Below are 21,199 nucleotides of genomic sequence, written 5' to 3'. Positions count from 1 at the left end.
TCAGATCTATCTGACCACTTTTCATGGCAACCCAAATATAAGATGTGCAACATTATATATCATTTTAAATGTTAACAAATTCCCCCAAATACTAACAGTATAGTATAGTAATGAAGTATAGTAATGAAGGTGATACTCAAACGTCAAATATATATTGAATATACATTATTCCATAGGGCTGAAACTATGAGCAGGAGTCGGGGCAAGCAATTAAAGACACCTACAACTCTGGCTTTGCTCTAAGGTACTTATAGTTTGATAAAGCATATAAAATTTAAAAATATGTTAGAAAAAATATTTAACTATATATATTCTCAATTTTAGAATAAGCATTTTTTCTATATATTTCCCCACAAAAACACACTTTTTTGGTAGTCATTGTCTTTAAGCTTACGGTGCAATACTTGATGCACAAGTTACTTTAGAAGGTTGGAAAGGTCCCAGGAATTGGCCCTGAAATTATTTATTCCATTATTTAAAGAATTCTGATGAACTCACTCTTTTAAGAATGAATATATGTAGGCATAATCAACCTAAGAGAAAACATTTTTAATAATTTAAATTTTTTCCTAGCTGACCATGGAAGGATAACAAATGTAATGAATCAGTGCATTATCATTTTCCACTACACTAAGCCATCATATATCACAATTCTCTATGCTCTTCTAAAACACAAACACACACCAAAAAAAAAAAAAAAACACACAACACATGCTTGTTACTTTTAATTGAAGAGCATTCTCAATACCTCTCAAATGAACAGAAATCCTGTTTGTATTCTTGTCTGCTCCAGTTTATGGCTTTGTAAGAATTTATTCTTCATTTCAAACACAAAAAGTCTGTCCTAATTCCCTTTTTTTTGGCTGGTGGAGTCTCCTCCTTGAACTTTTGAGAACTCTTTAGGGGCAAATGGACTTTTCCTCCTTGATCCCAGAGTGGAGTCAGAATAAATCTAATAGACTTACACGGCCCAACATCCTTCATGTCACTGTTGACTTCTCATTCAAAGAGGTACTTTGGACGGCAGGTGGAGTTATAATTATAGATTATAAAACAGCAACATCAGCAGCTGTTGCTTCTGTTTGTTCCCGGATATAACTGTCATCAGTGGGCAAACTGGCATAAACAGGCCTCCACAAGTGGAAAAACATTTAACCCCTGTGCTTGCCACATTCTGGGCCCTCTCAGTAGCCAGAGAACAGAAAGAAAATCTATCCGTGCACGAGCGAAGGGTGAAACCGAGAGTGCAGCGCCGCACCGACCTGAAGGCACCTCTTCAGGGGGAACCCGAAATTTGAAGATTCTCTTTCCTGTGGGAGACTCCAAACCAAACATATAGGTTAGTGCACAGAGTGAACCTATGCATTTTAATTCTGACCTCTACTCTATTAGATTTTAGTTGTCCTGAAAGAGTGAACTATTAAATGAAAGAAAGGAAACTTATTTGAGGACTGTTATTTAAAACTACTATGCCCATGAGAACAAATTATGAAATGGGATAATTTATTATGCTCCTCTCCCCATTTTGGCTGTATTCACATTAGACAAATAGACAAGCTAAAGATGGAAAAATGAAACCAGTTTGGTGGCATAAGTCCCATCCGTTTGTAATGTCACTTACTTATGCCAAAAGGCCCTGGTTTCTTTATTAAAATCAGTGATGTTGAAGGCTAAGTTTGTGATTTTTAAAAAATGCTGTAATGTAGCTCCAGAGTTTCGTTTCCTTAGGGAAAATGGGCAAATCAGAGTTGGATTGTTTTCCCAGTGCTAAATAAAGACAATTTTCTTGTTTATGATAAAATGTGTGATGTAGGTTACTTCACATAAGAAATCTGCTATATCATTTATTTTTTGTGTCTAGTACAATTCTATCTAGAAGCTCCATGATTTCAGTCTGTATAGCTCTATAAGACTCTCAGATCCTCTTGAAAAAAAACAAAATTTCAAGGAAATCTCATTTTATCTGCATATGCTCCATATTAGTAGTTGAGCAGAATTTTCAAATAAAGCTTAGCTTTGGGCCATCTATCTCAAAACCTGAATCGTTAATGTTTTGGTGAAAAGTGATGGAGTTGTGAAAAACTCACTGAAAAGGAGGCTTTGGGGCCCGGCGCACTTCCTAACCACATCCATGAAACAGATCCCAGTAGAGAGAGTCCCAACTAATGACCTCATTTTGTTCAGCTCCAGACAGAAAGTGAACCATCCCTAAGCATATTATTCAAGACTTTTCATCAGAAAAGTGCGCCTTTCTTATCACTGTGACCCAACTTTTCGGCTACCTTTTGAATGCATAGTGTGCTAACTATGCATTCAGAGCTCCACTAGAGAGACACCAACATCCACCTAAACCCACCAAAAGTAACCCATCAATTAAATTCCCAACAGGGCCTTGCTTCTTGCTAACAGTATCTCCTGATTTCTAAGAAGAGAGCCAAAACGGCCCCTTAGGAAGTTTAAGGGTAAAATAAATACCTCTTTACATACTTAGGCAAATAGAGGCCCAAATAAGTTTGGCCACTGCTTTTGAAAGTGTCAATTAATATAGCATATCAATACCCTAAATCCTCCCATGGATTAAGAAAATATATGGCAGGTGACATTATAATATATCTCATGTAATTCATTTATTCATTCAATTATTTATTAAACAATGGCCATATAATCTAAAAATAATACTTAGCAATTAAGGCAAGTCTAAGGTTTCTAGTATCACTCTTTCCAGAGACTCCTTTCTTCCTTTTTTCTGCTAAAAGATCTAGCACTGAGATCGTGGTTATCCACAAGTTCCAAATTATACAAACTGAGAAAGACAAAAAGGGGATATGGCTGACCTGTTGCTAGTTTGAGTTTCCTTTTATATACAGATATACATCCTATCTTAAACATTACTTTTTACTTGTGTTTTGTCTTCTAGCTCCTCTAGAAAAAACTACCCAAGATGACTGTCACTTACTCCAGTAAAGTAGCAAATGCGACTTTTTTTGGATTTCATAGGTTACTCTTCAAGTGGAGAGGCAGCATCTACAAACTACTGTACAGGGAATTTATTGTTTTTGCTGTTCTTTACACAGCAATAAGTTTGGTGTACAGGTACTTTCCTTTGCATGTCTCCTTAAATGGCCATGAAATATCATGTAAGAATACAGTCTCAAAAATCTGAACCCTTTGGTTGCCACTGACTTATGTCACCTCCTCCTTTGCATGATCCTCTCTTTTGTCTTCTTCTCCTCAGGACAGAGTATTTTAACCCACACCTAACCATTTTTAAGATGATCAATAGACACTGTCAGTCTCAGGTGGCTCTCAATCCAGCCCCACATTAATTGATCATGATGAGGTTTAGCTGTATTTCAAGAATGTTGCAACTGGCATCAATTGGAAGATATATACTTAGTTCCTGACTAGGGGATGATTTTGAATGGGCAAAGTCCACAGACAAATAATTACATGTGCTTCTCTCCACTATGTCATTCACCCTTTGAATTTGTGATTTGACAGCTTGTAGCAACTACTGCATATGTAATTAACATAGTTGTGAATGGTATATATCAGGCAACTTTCCTTCCTTCTGCCTGGAATGACAAGGTCATATCCAGGATGGTGTCTGCCACTCTTACCTATACCTCAACTGAAGAAAAGGCCTGGAGACTAATATCTTCTGAGTTCGGGGCATGTTATGTTCACAAAGGGAGGTGCTTATACTTTATAACATCACGACATATGCCAGTCAGATTAACAGGAAATTTTAGCAATATCAAGTCCAAGAAAAACTTTTATGACTAAATATTATAGTCAATAAAATTTTATCAGTATGATAAAAGGGAAACTTTAGGGGTTTTTTGATTAAAATTGAATGCATACATTTCTTATCTGCAGGCAATTTGAAACAGAAAATTTAAAACAGAAAAACTAAAGGTTTTTGAGGCTGTATTTTCACCTTTTCTATGTTCATCAGTTTGTTATTCTTCTGCATACAGATGAACAAATTTGTGTATCACTGCTCTCACCTACATTCTTCCTTGCAGCAACAGGAACCTATTTGGAAAAGAAGGATATTAACTCAGCTGGCTGATAATTATCAAAAGTAAAATAGGAAGAGCTAGTTTGCTATCCATCAGAACTACCATTCCAAACAAGTGTATATATTGGTATACATTTTGAGAAAATATTTTTAGAGGGAAAGTCTTATTAAAACCTCTAATAATTTTTCAAATATGCCATATGATATTATTTTTGACTATTTATGCGTCACCTAAACCTTCAGAATATGAAATGGTGGAAGACATAATGGTGTTTCCTGATAATTATCTCATTAGTTTATTTTTACTAATGTGAGTTTATTGCTGCTACTGCTGCTTAGAATAGAATAGCCCTTTAGAACAGTTGCAATGTAGCCAGAAATGCTCCTTGGGGCCTCAACTTTTGCTTCAATATCATACTTATACCCCACAAAATTGTATGTATATATTTTTTCTGAAAACCAAAGAGTGCTTACATTTATAACAATAATGATTAGTTCAAGCCATCCTTCATTTTTTAAAGCTCAACTGTAAAACTTGTTAAAATAGATCTTTACATCTTCATCAAAAGTATACCAAGAACTACAGGAAGAATTTGTCAAGGAAGTCAACATACCTTTGGAAAAATACAAACATAGTTTCATTCTCATGTCTACTAATGGTCCTAAGTGGGTTTTTTAAATTAATCCTATTATAAACAAATAATTATACTTAACAAAAATCATAAGGCAGAACCAGAATTCATTAATTTGATTGTACTTCTTTCTATTTTTGGAGGAATTTGACAAAATATTCTGTGTAGTATTTTCTAGCTATTAAAATTTCTATGTGTCTATTAGCTGTATATGTTTTCTTTGGTCAATTAATACCAAACATTTTATTATTAACAAAGTATGAAGCCGTATGTTAAGTGGTTATATATATAATATTATTTAATCTTTATAGCACCCCGATATAAAGTATTATTATCCTCATTTACAAACAAGAAAACAGACTCAGAGAGATTTAAAAATATACTCAAAGTCTAAATCTGTAAGTCGTAGGCATGGTATTAAAAATCTGGCTTCCTCTGACCCTAAGGTTCATGCTTTTCACATCTAAATCCTCTTTGACCATTTCCATTTGAGTATCAGAAACCATTCTGGCTGGAACTTGTCATCAGTATGACCCTGATAGGCCCGTGCAACCCTTTGGTCCCTCTCTTGTCAGCTTTCCCTGACTTCTGTAATGCAGACACCTCTTTCCAAAACTGGCACATGAACTGCAAGCTCACCCTGCACCCCATACATCTTCTTTGTCAGTACCAGCTCCCAAAGGTTCTCCATCTGCAATCTGATTAGCTGCTCACTGCTATTTCATTATCTGTCCACTTCCTTTCTCAAAGTTCTACTGACCCAAATAGACCTTTGCCGCTTGTTATAATGGATCTCTCCTTGGGTCCCTTCCTCCTTTGGAACAGCTACACTCATTGATTTATGCACATTCATCTGTTCGGCTTTCCTTTCCATATTTTGATCATATTAATTGGTCTTAAAACATTTCTTCTGACTCTGAATTCCCTTCCTACAGTGTAAATATCAATAATAATCTTGTTAAATGCACTTATGTTTAACAATACCAAAAAATGGATTTGGACAGGTTGGGTCAGATCTATAATATAAATTTTGAGACACTGACTAAATTTAATAATAAAAATTTTCACTTCTCGTTGTTAAATCTGTTTTATTTTATATTTCAAATAATTCTGGGCTTTAAAATTAAGTTATAATATCCCTTGAAGTATAACACAGGTAATCAAGAATGTACTAAGTAGCATATTCAGGAGAAAGCAAGATCAAGATGTCAAAATCAGGGTTACTATTTAACAATTAATAATGCTAATCCACCCTTAATACACTCTTTTTTAAGTGATGAATAACTGAAAAATAAACATATCTTGCTTCAAATCCAGTGAATCAATCATAAAATTTTACAAATATAAAGTTTTTAAAATAAAATGGTTAATAAATCCCACTATTTGATGGCCAATAACATTTGTGTACTAAAAACTTTAGTACTTTTAAGCAATTAAAAAGCTTTTGAGACACATCAGCCTAGGAAAAAGGAAAAAGTTATTGCTCCTTTAAAAATAAAGCGGATTATTTGTGCTTAACTGTTTGCACTTAATGTCACTTGCAGAGCAGGTGCAGAAGTATAATATCATAAAGGGCTGTGCATTTTATTTTTGCTCCAGATTGTTACTTACAGGAGCCCAAAAACGTTACTTTGAAAAATTATCAATTTACTGTGACAGATATGCTGAACAAATTCCAGTAACCTTTGTGCTTGGTAAGTATAGGTCACACGCAGAATGCAGCCACACAGCTGTCTCCATTAGGATGACACCGATGACTCTGCATGGGAGTGTTTCCAAGCTGAGAGGCATGCCTGAAAAGCCGCCGCTTGCGATAGAACCAGAATCATCCATAAGGTTTGCCTTCAGGGCTGCTTTCGCTAAATTAACACCAAACACGTTTGAGGTAATAATCCGCTATTGGACAATTAAGCTTTTTCTTCACTAACTCTCCATTTTTGCAGTCAATATTTGACATCTAATACCCACTTACTGGGTGCTCTGGCATTGTCAGGCACAAATGACATTTTTTCTGAAGGGCAAAAATCATAAGGTATGGATAACAACATATGTTTATACCCCAGCCCCTCTAAAGGCTAAAATTCTGCTAAAAGCATCAGTGTCACCCACGTGTCTGCTGTAAGACATTGCTCTATAATTCTCTGTTGTTCCACAGGGTTTTATGTTACTCTGGTAGTGAACCGATGGTGGAACCAGTTTGTGAATCTGCCCTGGCCGGACAGGCTGATGTTCCTCATCTCCAGCAGTGTCCACGGAAGCGACGAGCACGGGCGCCTGCTCAGAAGGACGCTGATGCGCTACGTGAATCTCACCTCCCTGCTCATCTTCCGCTCCGTGAGCACCGCAGTGTACAAAAGGTTCCCAACGATGGACCACGTGGTTGAGGCAGGTACTGTGAATGGCTTTTCCTTCCATCGGCGCCTCTCAACCCAGATAGGGACCTCTAAAATTCCTTATATTTATTCATTCACTCAGGAAGCATTTATTGATTGCCTACTGTGTGCCAGAAACAGTCTTAAGAGGCAAAGAAGAAGAAGACGAGGTTCCTGCCCTCTAGAAGTTGACTTGGGTAGTGGGGGAGGGGAAGCGGCCGATAGTCACATTGCCTTAAGAAAATATAATAGTTATCATTTTTATTAAAACAATCTTTTATATCATCTTACAGTTTTCTAGCACTTTATCTTCTACCTCCTTTTGTAACTATTTCATTTGGACCTCAGGAAAACATGAAAAAGGAAGAAAATAGATTCAGAGAGGTTACAGCCTGCCCTGAATTGCACAGCTGATTAATGGAGCCAGAATTAAAGAGCCAGTCTTGGAACTCCTACGTTAATGCTTTCCCTAAAACATACTAGATTCTGGTAGGAACCAGCAATATCAGTTTTCTCCAGGGCAGCCCAGGAGAGGTGGTAGTAAAAGGCTGCTTCAGTGTGGATCTGCTGTCTCTCCTATGCCTCCAGGTAGACGCAGTTATTCTGGGCTTCTGGATACAGTGTACTGAGAACAATCATGTCTGAAGGATGGTTCTCTTTGGTGTGTAAATATTCAGCAAAGAAGCTGTTAAATTGGCCTTCATTAAATGAGATGATTTTGGGCACATGTAGACAATATAAGAACCATGAGATGATTCTGCCTTTACATTGAGCACACTGAGTACATTGAGTATATCGAGTCTCACATTAGGTTGCAGTGTCTAGTCGACTTTTCTGAAATGTCCTTGAAAATGGATTTTTTAAGTATGATATTTTTTGTTTGGTTTTGGAGTTTTTGTTGGCTTTTTTGTTTTTGTTTTGAATTCTTAGATAGGCAATATAGATAGTGACTGTCAAAGTCAAAATAAAAATATAGATATGAATCTCTAAATGTAATGTTTTATTTGGGAAGAATTGCAACTTGGGACCTACACTCCCAATGGGTGGTCTTCAGTATGTTCGAAGAACAAAGAGAAGGTTGGTGGTTTTATTAAAAAGAGAAATGTTACATATTGCTGTTTGAGAAGGTTCGTTGGCACTAGTATGGTTCTGGGGAGCGGGCAAGTTTTGACTGGTGGGTGATGCCAGTGGGTAAAATTACTCTTAGAGTTGCAGCAGGTCCTTTCTGAAACTATTAGATAAAACTGGTTTCAGGTATAGCAGGCAGTGTCCGCAGCCAGGCTTGCAGTGAATTACATTCTTAGAGCAGCATTGTGTGTCCTGAGTGCTTTTTCCCACTGGATTCTCGACTCCATTTTATTTGTATATAATGAGAATGGCCCAATTCGTATGATCAAATTTCACAGTGACTAAGAGCACAGAGCCAGGGTTTGAATCCTTACTCTACCACTTCCTGGCTATATGACTTTGTCTGAGTTAGTAAACCTTTGTGTGCCTCAGTTTCCTCATCCATAAAATGGGCTTATAGTAACTTATAATAATGCCTACCTCATATACCTCATAGGTATTTTTTATGAGGAATATTAAGTTAATATTTTCAAAGTGTTTAGAGCATTTCTGGCATATGATAAGTGCTACATGATTTCTTACTATTATAACGAAATCATCTGGAACAACATCACAGCATTTTGGTCACTTTAGAAGACTCATGGTTGGTTGATAGGACATCAAGTAGGTCGTCTTGACCTATTTGGACGAGGTTATAAAAGCCAAGGTGGCAATAAGGAAGGAGGGGTATAGATGGTGTTGTCAGGGATACAGAGTAAGTTGTGAGAAAGTAATGGGGTGCAAGGGGTTGGCTAAGGATTCACGTGGAGGATCTGACCGGCCTGGCAAATGCACAGGTGTATTATTATATAAAACCAGTGGGAACTTAAAAAAACCATTAGCTGCCAGTCCTCCTCCAAATGCAAAAGTAGAATACTGCTTCAGAATGACCATGTTTGAAAATGCTTCTTGACAACTTAATTTTCTTACGCTAATGTCTACAGGATCAAATGCAGTAAGAATTACCACCTCTGAAAAAAGACTTAAAAACAAACAAGAAAGCTTTGGCCCATTCCAAATTGATGAGGTAAAGTTTACTTGAATAACAGAGGTGATATTTCTCTAAATCTGACGCACCCTTGGAATGAAGAGAGTGCATTCTGACAGGAATCAGATGCCAGGCCCAATCCTCAAAGCAAATCTTATCTTCCCAGCGTCACCTTCATATTAAAAGCACATCGAGAAGAAGCCAGGTTGGCTGGTGACGGACGGCCCTTTGGGGCCTCTGGTCAGACTCGCACTTAGAGGTCAGACTAGCGCTTGGAGGTCAGACTCGTGCTCAGGTCTGACCAGCAAGTAGATGTGAGGAGGCAAAGAAGGAGAATGATGTGATTCTATCTCCTTTGGGTGTATTTTTCAAAATACCAAGTCCTACTCTTTGTCAAGCTTGTACAAATGTCTGTCATGTACTCGCATCCGACTTTTTCCCTTTTGAAGGTATCTGAAATATTGGAATACTTCTCTCCCCAACCATCAATAGCCCTACCATTCCAAGGAAATCTTAAGAGTCATTCACTCCTTGATGTGCATCTAAACTAGTGTATCTCTAGATGTGACCTGTAGATCCACAGGGTTCGTGCTCCTACGAGAATCTGATGCTGCCGCTGGTCTGACAGAAGGCGGAGCTTATGCAGTGATGGGAGCTATGGGGAGCAGCTGTAAACACAGACGAAGCTTTGCTGGAAGCTTTGCTCGCTGGCCTGCCACGTACCTCCTGCTGTGCGGCCGGGTTCCTAACAGGCCACAGACGGTACTGATCTGTAGCCCGGGGATTGGGCACCACAGGTCTAGGGAATTGGAATTAGACTTGCTTGGACTTAACAAGCATCGTTCTGACTTAATTTTTGGTTGGTTTGTTTGGAGTGACTGAAGGAGGAAGAGAACTGAGGGAGATATGATGAGGCTAACGCCTTTCCAAGCGTCCCATGAGACAAACACTGGTCATCTTGAGTAAAAAGGCCCCTATTGCTCTTGTTAACTCCTAAGTGTTTTCCCAAAGGCAGGCAAAGGATAGTGGGCACAGCTTGTGCCCACAAGAATAAGTTTGTGTTAGGCAGCAGGGCAAAGGTTCTAAGCCACTATCCTCTCAGGTGAGAGAAACACTTCAGAGGCCCATTCCTCCTGGCTGCCACGTGGCCAGCACCCTCTGTCACGGCAGCGCTGACTCACCGAACTTCCAGCTCCTGTCCCCAGTGGAGAGCGCTGACTCAGAGTCTGCACGAGTCTGCTTCCAAGTTCTCCTAACTGGGCACATGCCTCCGCCACTCCCTGACTGTCCTTTGCCTGTGCCAAGGTTTCTGGGAAGAACAGGAAGCTCAGGGATGGCGGAAAATGTCTGGCAGATCCCCTGAGTCCAGAGCCAGGGCACCTGCTCCTGCCTGAGGGCAGTGAGGACTGGTCAGTAAAGCTGGGGGACGGCCCCAAAGGGCTGGGGACAAAAGAAGGGGGCAATGCCAAGGGTACAAAAGGCCTTCTTGTCAGTTGAATCCCTTATGTTAAATCGCCTGTAAGGAAAAATACATGTTCTCAAACTTCAGCATGCATTAAATATTGCTAAAATCAATATTGCTAAAAATTCAGATCCCAAGATACCACCCTCAAAGATTCTGATTCAGTAGGTCTGGAGTAGGATCCAGGAATCAGTGTATTTAACATACTCCTGGAGACTCTGAGGCAGGTGGAGACTTTAAGGCAATGGAAGTTTCCCTGCGATTCCTGCTCTCTTTTGTTTCAGGGAGGGTTCAGGGCTGGCCAGGAGGAAATTAGTGAGAGGGCTGAGAAGGTGAAGATCAACACCTCCGTCTGAAGCGTCTGGCAATTCCTTGACTGGAGCTGGACAAGCCAGGTCACTTACCTGGGTGTCCCTGAAGGTTTCTTGCTTTTAAGTTGGACAATCAAGTTACATTATTCTGAGAAATAAAAAGACCAAAATGCATGTTGCCAAGGAAATATATATGATTGATGTTATGGGTTGAATTTCTCAAAAATAAAAAGCTTTTTATTTCTGCTCATACGAAAATAGAAATACAACCAACAAATTCAGAATAATGTCTGTTATACTGAAAAGTCCCTGAACCGGTCTGTTATCAGTTATTTACCAGAGGGTCTGCAATATAGTCTCTGTTATTTTACTTATTGGGTACAAACCTGTCCTGGAAAATGCTAGTCATTTCAATCACCTGCCCTGGAAGATGTCATTCATTCCAAGTCAAGTCAGGAGCACAATTCCAGATCTTTGCTGATTCAAGAAATGACCTTAGATGAGTGCTTATATTATGACCTTAAATGAGTGCTTATGTTTCAGATTGAATCAAAACATCTTATTTAATGTGTCACAGACATCAGGAGAAGAAAATAGTTCTCTCTTCTCACCAGAAGCACAAAGATAAGTAATAGTAAATTATATACATTCCTCCAAAAGAAACATTACCAAACTGATGCTAGATCTAGCATGCCTTTGCTTATTCTACAGATTTATTGTGTGCACACTGTGCTGGACACTGGGAATACAGCTAGATGCAAGAACAGGTGTGGTCCGTGTCCTCAAGGATCAGTAAAAAAATACACAAATCTTTTCTTATGTTAATCATTGTCAGAGACAAGCACAAATATATTAATATTTACAGTTAAATTTCACATCTCTGCATTGCATTTCTATCTCTCTAAAGTAGATAATTTCTATGTTTGGTAATTCATAAGAGTGGTTAGAAGACAGTAAACTGAGGGAGGAAAAGGTATCCTTTAATTTTCTCAAAGCTCTGGAATCTTAACATGAATGTTCTTGGGCTTCTACGACTAGAGAAGCTCCTTTGGAATACTTAGTGGCACGTAAGGGTAACAGACATTGATACAACTAAGCAAGCCCCCAGTTGTCAAGAGAATGTTGAGATAAAAATTTTAACTTTAGGCCGGGCGCGGTGGCTCACGCCTGTAATCCTAGCACTCTGGGAGGCCGAGGTGGGCGGATCGTTTGAGCTCAGGAGTTCAAGACCAGCCTGAGCAAGAGCGAGACCCCATCTCTACTAAAAATAGAAAGAAATTATATGGACAGCTAAAAATATATATAGAAAAAATTAGCCGGGCATGGTGGCACATGCCTGTAGTCCCAGCTACTCGGGAGGCTGAGACAGGAGGATCGCTTGAGCTCAGGAGTTTGAGGTTGCTGTGAGCTAGGCTGACGCCACGGCACTCACTCTAGCCCGGGCAACAGAGTGAGACTCTGTCTCAAAAAAAAAAAAAAAAAAAAATTTTAACTTTAGATGCATTGGCTGTAAGGCTAGCCCCATTTGAGTTTCTGGCACACATAGATCATTTATGCTGTGATGTTCTCTTTGTAAAATCAAATGAATTTTGTATAACATTTTAGTAACGTTCATAAAATCAATTGAATTTTGTCTAACATTTCTGCCGTGGGTATGCTTTTGTTTTTCCTGATGCATTCTGTGGCTCTGGGGCTTCCTGGTCTCTGAAATCTCCTACCACCCTGTGTTACAGAACAGAGGACCAAGGGGACAGTGGTATTCACGGCTGTGCCAGTTTTCCCTCTGTTGGCTGAACTTTTAGAGGCTGAGTCAGTCACCCCTATATTCTCACATGATGAGCCCGGAGCAGACAGAATGTCATCCTGTGAGTGAAACTTGACTCACCTATGCACACTTGCTGTACAAGGAAAGAAAGTGCGTGGCAGAACTACCCCTCCTTGAACTGATGCCATGGACTGGCCGGCTCAGGCGGTCACTGTTTGAAGGTTCCCCCACAGTTCTGTTTTAGGAGTTAGAGAAAGACTATCCCCTCAATGTTTCTCAAAGTATGATTGTAGACCACATTCATTGAATTATCAAGGGTGTTTATTTAAATTGCAGGTTCCTAGGTAGCCTAGAGAATCTCTGGGGCTCAGGATCTAGGAATCCACATTTTAAACAAGCTCCCTAGAAGCACTGCAGAGCGTTTGACCAAGTCTGGGAATGCTGAAAGGACCAGCACTAGGGCACTTGTTCCTGAATGTCTCTGTAAGTTGGAATCACTGGGGATCTTTTTTACTTGTTTTTTTTGTTTTGTTTTGTTTTTTTGTTTTTTTTTTTTTTTTTTTTATATCCTCTGGGAGCACAAAACAAGGAGGGGGATCTTTTTTAAATGCTAATATCTGGCTCCTATTCTCAGACATTAGGGTTAAATAGGTATGTGGTACAACCTGGGCATCAAGAGTTTCTAAAGCTACCCAGACCATTCTAATGTACAACAAAGTTTAGGAACCATCACACTAGGGCATATCGATTAATTCATCCAGTTTTAATTGCATATCACCTCAGATCTATTCACCCAGGGCAAATGAAATTCTGGACCACCTGTGCAGATGAGGAAACAAGAGCACTGATTTTCTGTACATTGAGCTACCAAATGGAATACTAATTTAGGGGCAGGGATATGGCTGATTAGAGATTTGCTCATAGCAATAAAATAGAGAAGTATCTCTGTCTTCATTCCTCATTGCTACCCCAGAAACTGATTTTACTTCACCACATCCTATTTCAGGCTTTTCAGACTATGGGTTGTAAAATTATTGGGTTCTTAAATCATTTAAATGGCTTGTAACCAGCATTTGTAATGGAATAGAATAGATAACACTAGACTAGGATAGGATAGAATAGAATGGAATAGAATAGAAACTATCAGAGAGCACATCATGAAGAAAGGCCAATAATTGTTTTGTGAACTACATGTATCTTCCTGTGGTTTATGGTAAAGAATGTTTGACCTACTGCCCTACACAATATTGTCACAATGGGACTTCGTCCCTTTCTCAATCTCATTTTGCCTCCCTTGATTTTCCCAGTTGGCCAAGATTTCCAAACCTCTTCCATTGAATTTAAAGCACAGCTATAACTGAAGCTGGTGGCGTCATTCCATTCATTTGGAAAACACAGAGATAAAAAAGAGCCGGGCACCTTGCACTCTTCCTGAAAAAGTCATCCCTCTGAGGACTCTGATGCTGAATGCACAACTTTCTCTTTCAGCAAGAACTGGCATCAAACAGATTCTGCCTGCAAATTTTGAGATGCAGAGCTTTTAGTTCTTCTGCTAATAGAGCCTCATTTGAATACTGTACGTTAAAGGCAAAAGACATCTGCCTCAGCTTCAATCAAGGAAAAATAGACCAACTGTACAGCAGGCAACATCTATGATGACTGGAATCTTGTTTATCAATGGATTTAATTAGTCCTTTGGCTTGAGGGCAGCAAAATTTTGTCTTAAAGTGGCAGATTCTATTCCATCAAACCACAGCTCGAGTTGCAAGTAAATGCAAACATGAATCTGTATCTCTCAATATAGATATTTTACTCTGATTAGAAATATGAAGGAGGGTTTTTGGGGATAAGCAGTATGAAAATTGCTGAGCAGGGCTGAGGGAAAGAGATGGAAAAGAGATAAAGAGAAACTCCAGGCAGATTCAATGGCAGAATATAATAGCCATGCCTGGAGTGTCGATGGGGCCTGAAGGAGCATGGCATGGAGACAGACATGTGAAGGAGACAGGGTGGTGGGAGGACCAGCCAACTGAGCATGTTGCCAAACTGGAGCGATTCAATAACTGTAATTAACATAGACTTAGAGATGAGGATAATGACCATATTCTCAAGAAGATCATAGGTCATTGGTTAAAATGGCTTGAAGTGCTGATGGAAGTAACAGTCCATTTTATAATAGATACTCTTTGAATGGATTTGGCCAACAACCTAGAGATTTTCTTTCAATTGACCAAAAACTTGATTTCCAAAGATGGGGTCACTTTGGGTAAGATGTGTGACCCTGAAGGGAGTAACGAAAATCATTCTGCCCGGGCACTCTTGGAGGATACGTTAATGTCTGATTGACTCATCATTCATCTCAGCACCTAGCAAAGTACTTGACAAATTTGGGCTGAAAACTTAAAATTACAAGCTTTCCTCAGTCTATGTGTCCCCTTCCAATCAGTAGATGTCCTACATGGAGGGAAGAGCCTAACTCTTGCTTTAGTGTTTACACTAAATAAACCCTTACTCTGCATATTTGCTTTCTGCTTAGAAGCCAAGAAAAGACTTGCTAGCACAATTTGATCCACACTCCTCAATGAAAAATCCGCAAAGACAAAGTTATTCTTTGGTCAAATGACAAAGATTGCAGCCAGTATATAAGTGGGGTTACTTTTGAAAATTGTACCATAGATCTCAAGAATGTAACTGTTAGACAATTGATATGGAATATGTGAAAATAGGCTACAGCAAGTCTTTAAGCATAAAGCCAAGACAGGTCAAGTTTATCTATTAACTTCTTGTAATAAGATTTAATCATGCTCTGCAAGTCTTTTTTAAAAAAACAGCAGATTATCTGGATCATGAAACAACTTTGAGATGCACTGAGAACTAAGAAGAGAATTACCAGGCTCATTTTTATTTTTTACCTCCAGAGAAAGTACCATTCTCCAGTCAGGGGCAGAACCCTTCTAAGCTAGTATAAATAACCTGAGTGTTATCTATAACTAGACTCCTGTTGGTAAATATTGGCTTTGTAGTTGTTACTTTGTTTATTTCAAATCTTAAATGAACAGAAACTTCATTCAGTGGGACAGTGATTTGCAAATACTGCCATATGTCAGAATTTTCTGCAGAGCCTGGTAAACATGCACCTGCCTGGATCCAATTCTATTAAATCACCCAGGAAGATTTTTTAAAATGCTGATGCCTGACCTCATCCCAGACCAACTGGATCAGAATTTTCCAAGGATAAGACCCAGGTATTGGTATTTTCTAAAAGTACCCATGTGAGAGTCTAAGGTATAGACTTGGGTTGAGAACTCCTGCCCTATTGATTCTGATTTAGTAGGTCAGGGTGGGGCCAGCCCTCTCCATGTTTATAGGGATCACAAGTGATTCAGACCCATGGTCTGTGGACCTTATTCTTAAAAACAAGGGCCTAGGTCAGGTCAAAGATCAAGGTAACTCCAAAGCTCTTTGAACCAATGACTTTCAAAATGGTCACATCTCACTTTTCCTTTGACATCTTTTCTATTACAACAACATCTCTTAAATAAAATTCTACATGGTAAGGAGGGAGAATTACTTTCAACAGGACAATCAGATTTGTAAACTGATTACAGATGGTTAGAGATATAACATGTGTTACATTAGGACAAAAGTTGATTTTCATCTGAATGTATTATCAGAATTTCATAAGCTAATATTTGCATTTCTGAGAGAAAAATAACTCAAAATTAATATCTAACAAAAATCAGTTTTAGAGATAAGCTTTAATTCAGAAAACACTACTTATATTAAATCATAATTACGATTTAAAAGCTCTTTAAAATAAAGAGCCAAAGGGGCAGGTACAAGGAGAGTCATTGCAGCATTATTTTTAGTAGCAAAAAATTAAAAACAGCTTAACTGTCTATGCAAAAGGGAAGCAGTTAAATAAAATATTGTGTACAATTAACTATTAATTAACATGTTGATTAATATATAGAGAGCAGCCATTTAAAAGAATGCTGCTGCTCTTTCTATATTAATTTTTTTACATCCTCAAGATGTAATTGAAAAGTAGAAGCAAATGGCAGATACGTATGTAGTATAAAATCATTTGTGTTTAAAAAAGAATAGGCCTGTATGAAAATCTATGACATTTGTCTGGAAAGATACACACTAAATTGATTATAGTGATTTCCTCCAGGGAGGGAAACTGTGTGGTCCGGAAAAGAGACGTCTCCATTAATATACCTTTGGCCTTTTTGGCTTTTTGATTCACTTAAATTACTCAATCAAATTTTTAAAAATAAGACCAGTTTAGTGGCTCTCCCATGTAATCCCAGTGCTTTGGGAGGCCAAGGCAGGAAGATCACTTAAGGCCAGAAGTTCAAGACCAGCCTAGGCAACATAGCAAGACACAGTGTCTACAAAAAATTAAACAATTAGCCAGGCATGGTGGTGCATTCCTAAAAGTTTAAAAATTAAAAGATCAAATGTAAACTTTAAGCTTTTCTTTTCTTTTTTTTTTTTTTTTTTTGAGACAAAGTCTCAACTCTGTCACCCAGGCTGGAGTGCAGTGGTGTGATCATAGCTCACTGCAGCCTCAAACTCCTGGGCTTGAGTAATCCTCCTGCCTCAGCCTCCAGAGTAGCTGGGACTACAGGCAAGTGCCACCAAACTCAGCTAATTTTCCTATTTTTTGTAGAGATGGGGTCTTGCTCTTGTTTAGGCTGGGTCTCAAACTCCTGGCCTCAAGCAGTCCTTCTGCCTTGGCGTCCTGGAATGCTAGGATTATAGGCATGAGCCACTGCACCCAGCCTGTAAACTTTAACCTTTTAAAGTATTAATACATCTTTGGGTGAACAAACCCTCGTGTATAGTAGACATTCAGTAAATGTTTGCTTATTAAATAAACCTGCTACCTTATTCCTCTTCTATTATTCAAATCTCTTCTCTCCTTGGTGTTCAGGGAGGGGGGAGGAGGCAGGAGATAGCGGAAGTTTTATGTAATTCATGATGCCTCAGCACTTATTGAGTGCTAAGTGTATGTTAAGCATGATTCTAGCATCTTGACAAATGTTCATCATCCCAGGTAAGTCTACAACATCCCTGTGAAGTAGATAGTATCAGCTCTCTTTTACAGATGAGAAAACTGAGACTCAGAAAGATCACTGCAAGCTCAAACAAATTGCATTTTATACACACACCAAAACAATTAAAGAAGCACTTTAAAAGCGTGTGCAAAATGCTGTGGGGACTTTGAAGATTAATATGCTCTATGCCTTTCAAAAGCATCATCGCAGGGAAAACATTTAAGTAGAATATTACTATAAGGGAAGCTTTAAAGGGGAGAAATCCCAGGGGAAAGAGAAGGAAGGCATCAAAGAAGGCTTCACAAAAGAAGGAATGATTAAGTAAGACTTTGAAAGGAGAGGTCAGGAGGAAAAGTCATGTGAATCATGTGTTCAGCACTATGTGAAGTGCTTGTGTACATTATATTTTATTCTTTTCATCCAACAATTCTAAGTGTTATTGCTCCCAATTTTAGAAGAATAAACCAAAATTTAAAGAAGAAATTTCTCCAGATGTTCTGGTCCACATTTAATGTCTCCTTACTTCCTGTTAGCCTTCTCTATCAGGGATTGCCGACGTGTATTTTGGCACGTAACTATGCATCGCCTCATATATTTGGTATATAACTTGTGTGTATCCTTGCATGTGTGTCTGTGCTTGCACGCTCATATGCCCACATTTCTTATCTCTCATACAAGTACAAACTACTTGAGACAAGAACCTTTTTTTCATATCCCTTTAATATCCCCCCGTTATGTGCTTACACAGTAGACACTGAAATACGGTAATGTGTTAATGCTAAACTAAGTGTGTACATCCTAGCCATTTTTATTTTGTGTAAAGGTTTTATGACAGCAGATGAAAGGAAATTATTCAACCACCTCAAATCTCCTCATCTGAAATACTGGGTTCCATTCATCTGGTTTGGAAATCTTGCAACTAAAGCCCGGAATGAAGGTAGAATCAGAGACAGTGTTGATCTGCAATCGTTGATGACTGTAAGTACATCATAAACCATCAGTAAAAGATGCTAATTAGGGACCAAGAGAGATCCGAATATAACAAGTCAGACCTGAGAGAATCTGCTTTGTTTAATCCTGGTTCCAAAGGAACTGGAAAGATTGGGCTAGTATCAGAACCCTCAACGCTCAGGAAGCAGAGAGTATACAGGTTGAACTCAGGTAGCTTGGCAGTGGTTGCCAAGAAGCTGTACTAGTCTCTGTAAGAAAGCATTCCTTGATTGATTAGCCAAGGGCCACCAAGGGCTCTGAAGGATTTGGTGCCCACGTGGCATATTTCCCATCCCTAACTCCAGGATCCTAGAATAAAATCTAGAGGAGAAATAAAGCTCCCCAGCCATTTCCCCCAAATTGGAATATTCTGAGGGTAAGCCACCTTTTCAGATGCTGCAGTGAACAAAACAGTGTTCTTTCTAAACGAAATAATGCTGAATTCATCTGAAAAATTTATGTAAGGGCTGGATATATTTGTGCCATGACAGTCTCCTGCCTGGTTTAGTCTAAAAGGAATGAATGATTTTTAAAAAGTTCCCATGTTAATATGAACTTTTCTTCCCAGTCCTAGATAATAACTTATGTGCAATAGAAGGGAAAAAAATCAAAAGATCCCATCCCTCCTGCTTCTGAGAGAGATTTTCTGTCAATCTGAGTGTTCTACAGTCCTCACTTGTTGGGGGAAAGATTTGGGATGTATTTATATCTCTTTTCTAAGATCTATAAAGCCTGTTTTTAAAGAAGTGAAACAAAAAGAATTTTCTTTCCACATTATTTACCAAAATAGCTAAAAATTATTTATTTAAAATATTAACTATTGCCTTCTCATCACCACTTTGGGCCAATATACACATAGGGTATATTTCTACAAAGTCCTGACTTATTTTAATATTTAAAAAAGTCCCAATGTCCTCGTCCTTTTTGCACAATTTTCAATGATGTTCATTGCTTGTCATTTTTACAGCTTTCCTTTTAGAGTAGTCTTGGAAACCAATTTACTAGCCTTACCAAGTCAGGCCCACACCCATCATTTTAGTAAGTTATTTTCGGTTTGTTTCTGGTTTAGGAAATGAATCGATACCGCTCTTGGTGCAGCCTCTTATTCGGTTATGACTGGGTTGGGATTCCACTGGTTTACACCCAGGTACCAAATACTTTGCACGTGATTCATTACTTCCATGTGCCCACCTTGGCACTCTAGCTCACTGTGGGTGTCCTCACTCCAGTCTCTCTCTATTGCAGGTTGTCACTCTTGCTGTCTACACCTTCTTCTTCACGTGCCTGATTGGACGCCAGTTTTTGGATCCCACCAAAGGCTATGCGGGGCATGACTTGGATCTTTACATTCCAATCTTCACTCTCCTACAATTCTTCTTCTATGCAGGATGGCTCAAGGTAGCCCACAGTCGCAATGCTTGAGACCCACTCTATAATCTGTCCTGTTCCAAACTCTGCACACTGATCCTTTACTGAGTCTTCAGCAAATCATTCGTGAGTGAGTCAAAGGTAGATTTAACATGTACTAGCTCAGCGATGTGATTCCTTTTCCACCAGGGATTAAAGTGACAGGGCTGTAGTCCACACTTGTATTGCAGCAATCTGAAGCAGCTCATCTGTGCAAATAGTTGAGAAGAGCACTCTTTTATGGCTATTGATTTTTTTTAAGTCTCTGTGTGCTCCCATTAGAATTACAATAATGTAACTAAAGTAATAAGTCTGCATTGATATTTTATACCACAATAAGCAACTAGGCAGAGTAAAAGAGAATAAACAAGAAGCCTTGTCTATCAGACTTAAGCATTCATATTGTAGTGGTATTTTGGCTCTGCTCAACTCTGTAAATAGTTACTTGCAATTCCCTGAAATCCTACTAACTATCCCATAATATTAAATGCTTCCCATTTTCCAAAACAGAACAGAAACTCAGGAAAGAATTCATCAGAATCAAAACCAGAAACGCTAGAATTAATGATGACATTTGGTTTGCCAGGAAATTAAAAACAGGTCCAAGCAGTGAGAACAGCTTGTCTAATTATCGTCGTAGAATATTATGTGTTCCCCACCACCACCACCCTCCCTCACTCCTCTCAAACTTCCCCAGATGTATGTGTGTGAGTATCAGAGGCCTGATTCTTCCATCTCTTTTGCAAACTTCTAACAGGGACATATGTGATAGGAAAAAAAATCAAAGACAATGATTTCATTACGTTAACTGAAATCTGATGATAGTATGAAGATGATGTTAATAAGGTAGAATTTTCAAATGTTTGACCTTCCAAACAGCCACTTGTTCTCATGCACCATCGAGGTCTTCAGGTTGCAGCAGAATTTTCCCGGCAGAAGCTTTTCCTTTCGTTGGTTTGAATTTTAACCAGGAAAAATAAATGAATTGGCATTTCAAATTATACTCTGAAGAGTAAAGGCATGTCCCTTACAAATGGTAAAAACATTTTTGACCAGGTAACAGTGATTCTTAATT

General features: G+C 38.7%; 1 protein-coding gene across 3 annotated transcripts in view; it reads left to right on the top strand.

The window, feature by feature from the left end:
* The first annotated feature begins 1,234 nt into the window (after positions 1 to 1,234).
* Positions 1,235 to 21,199, top strand: part of BEST3 (bestrophin 3) — a 37,972-nt gene continuing 18,007 nt past the window's right edge. Inside the window, exons 1-6 of one of the 3 annotated variants that reach the window (XM_069490748.1) lie at positions 2,942 to 3,093; positions 6,256 to 6,350; positions 6,812 to 7,045; positions 18,551 to 18,705; positions 19,787 to 19,864; positions 19,963 to 20,115. In XM_069490748.1, the coding sequence (XP_069346849.1) occupies positions 2,942 to 3,093; positions 6,256 to 6,350; positions 6,812 to 7,045; positions 18,551 to 18,705; positions 19,787 to 19,864; positions 19,963 to 20,115 (867 nt within the window). Of the gene's footprint in view, positions 1,340 to 2,941; positions 3,094 to 6,255; positions 6,351 to 6,811; positions 7,046 to 14,149; positions 14,928 to 18,550; positions 18,706 to 19,786; positions 19,865 to 19,962; positions 20,116 to 21,199 lie in introns of those variants that run through there. The other 2 variants (XM_069490749.1, XM_069490750.1) reach the window with 2 other exon arrangements.

The sequence above is a fragment of the Eulemur rufifrons genome, chromosome 16 (assembly GCF_041146395.1).
Source record: "Eulemur rufifrons isolate Redbay chromosome 16, OSU_ERuf_1, whole genome shotgun sequence".
NCBI lineage: Eukaryota > Metazoa > Chordata > Mammalia > Primates > Lemuridae > Eulemur > Eulemur rufifrons.
Note: the sequence above shows the minus strand (reverse complement) of the source record. Positions and strands in the feature narration are given on the sequence as shown.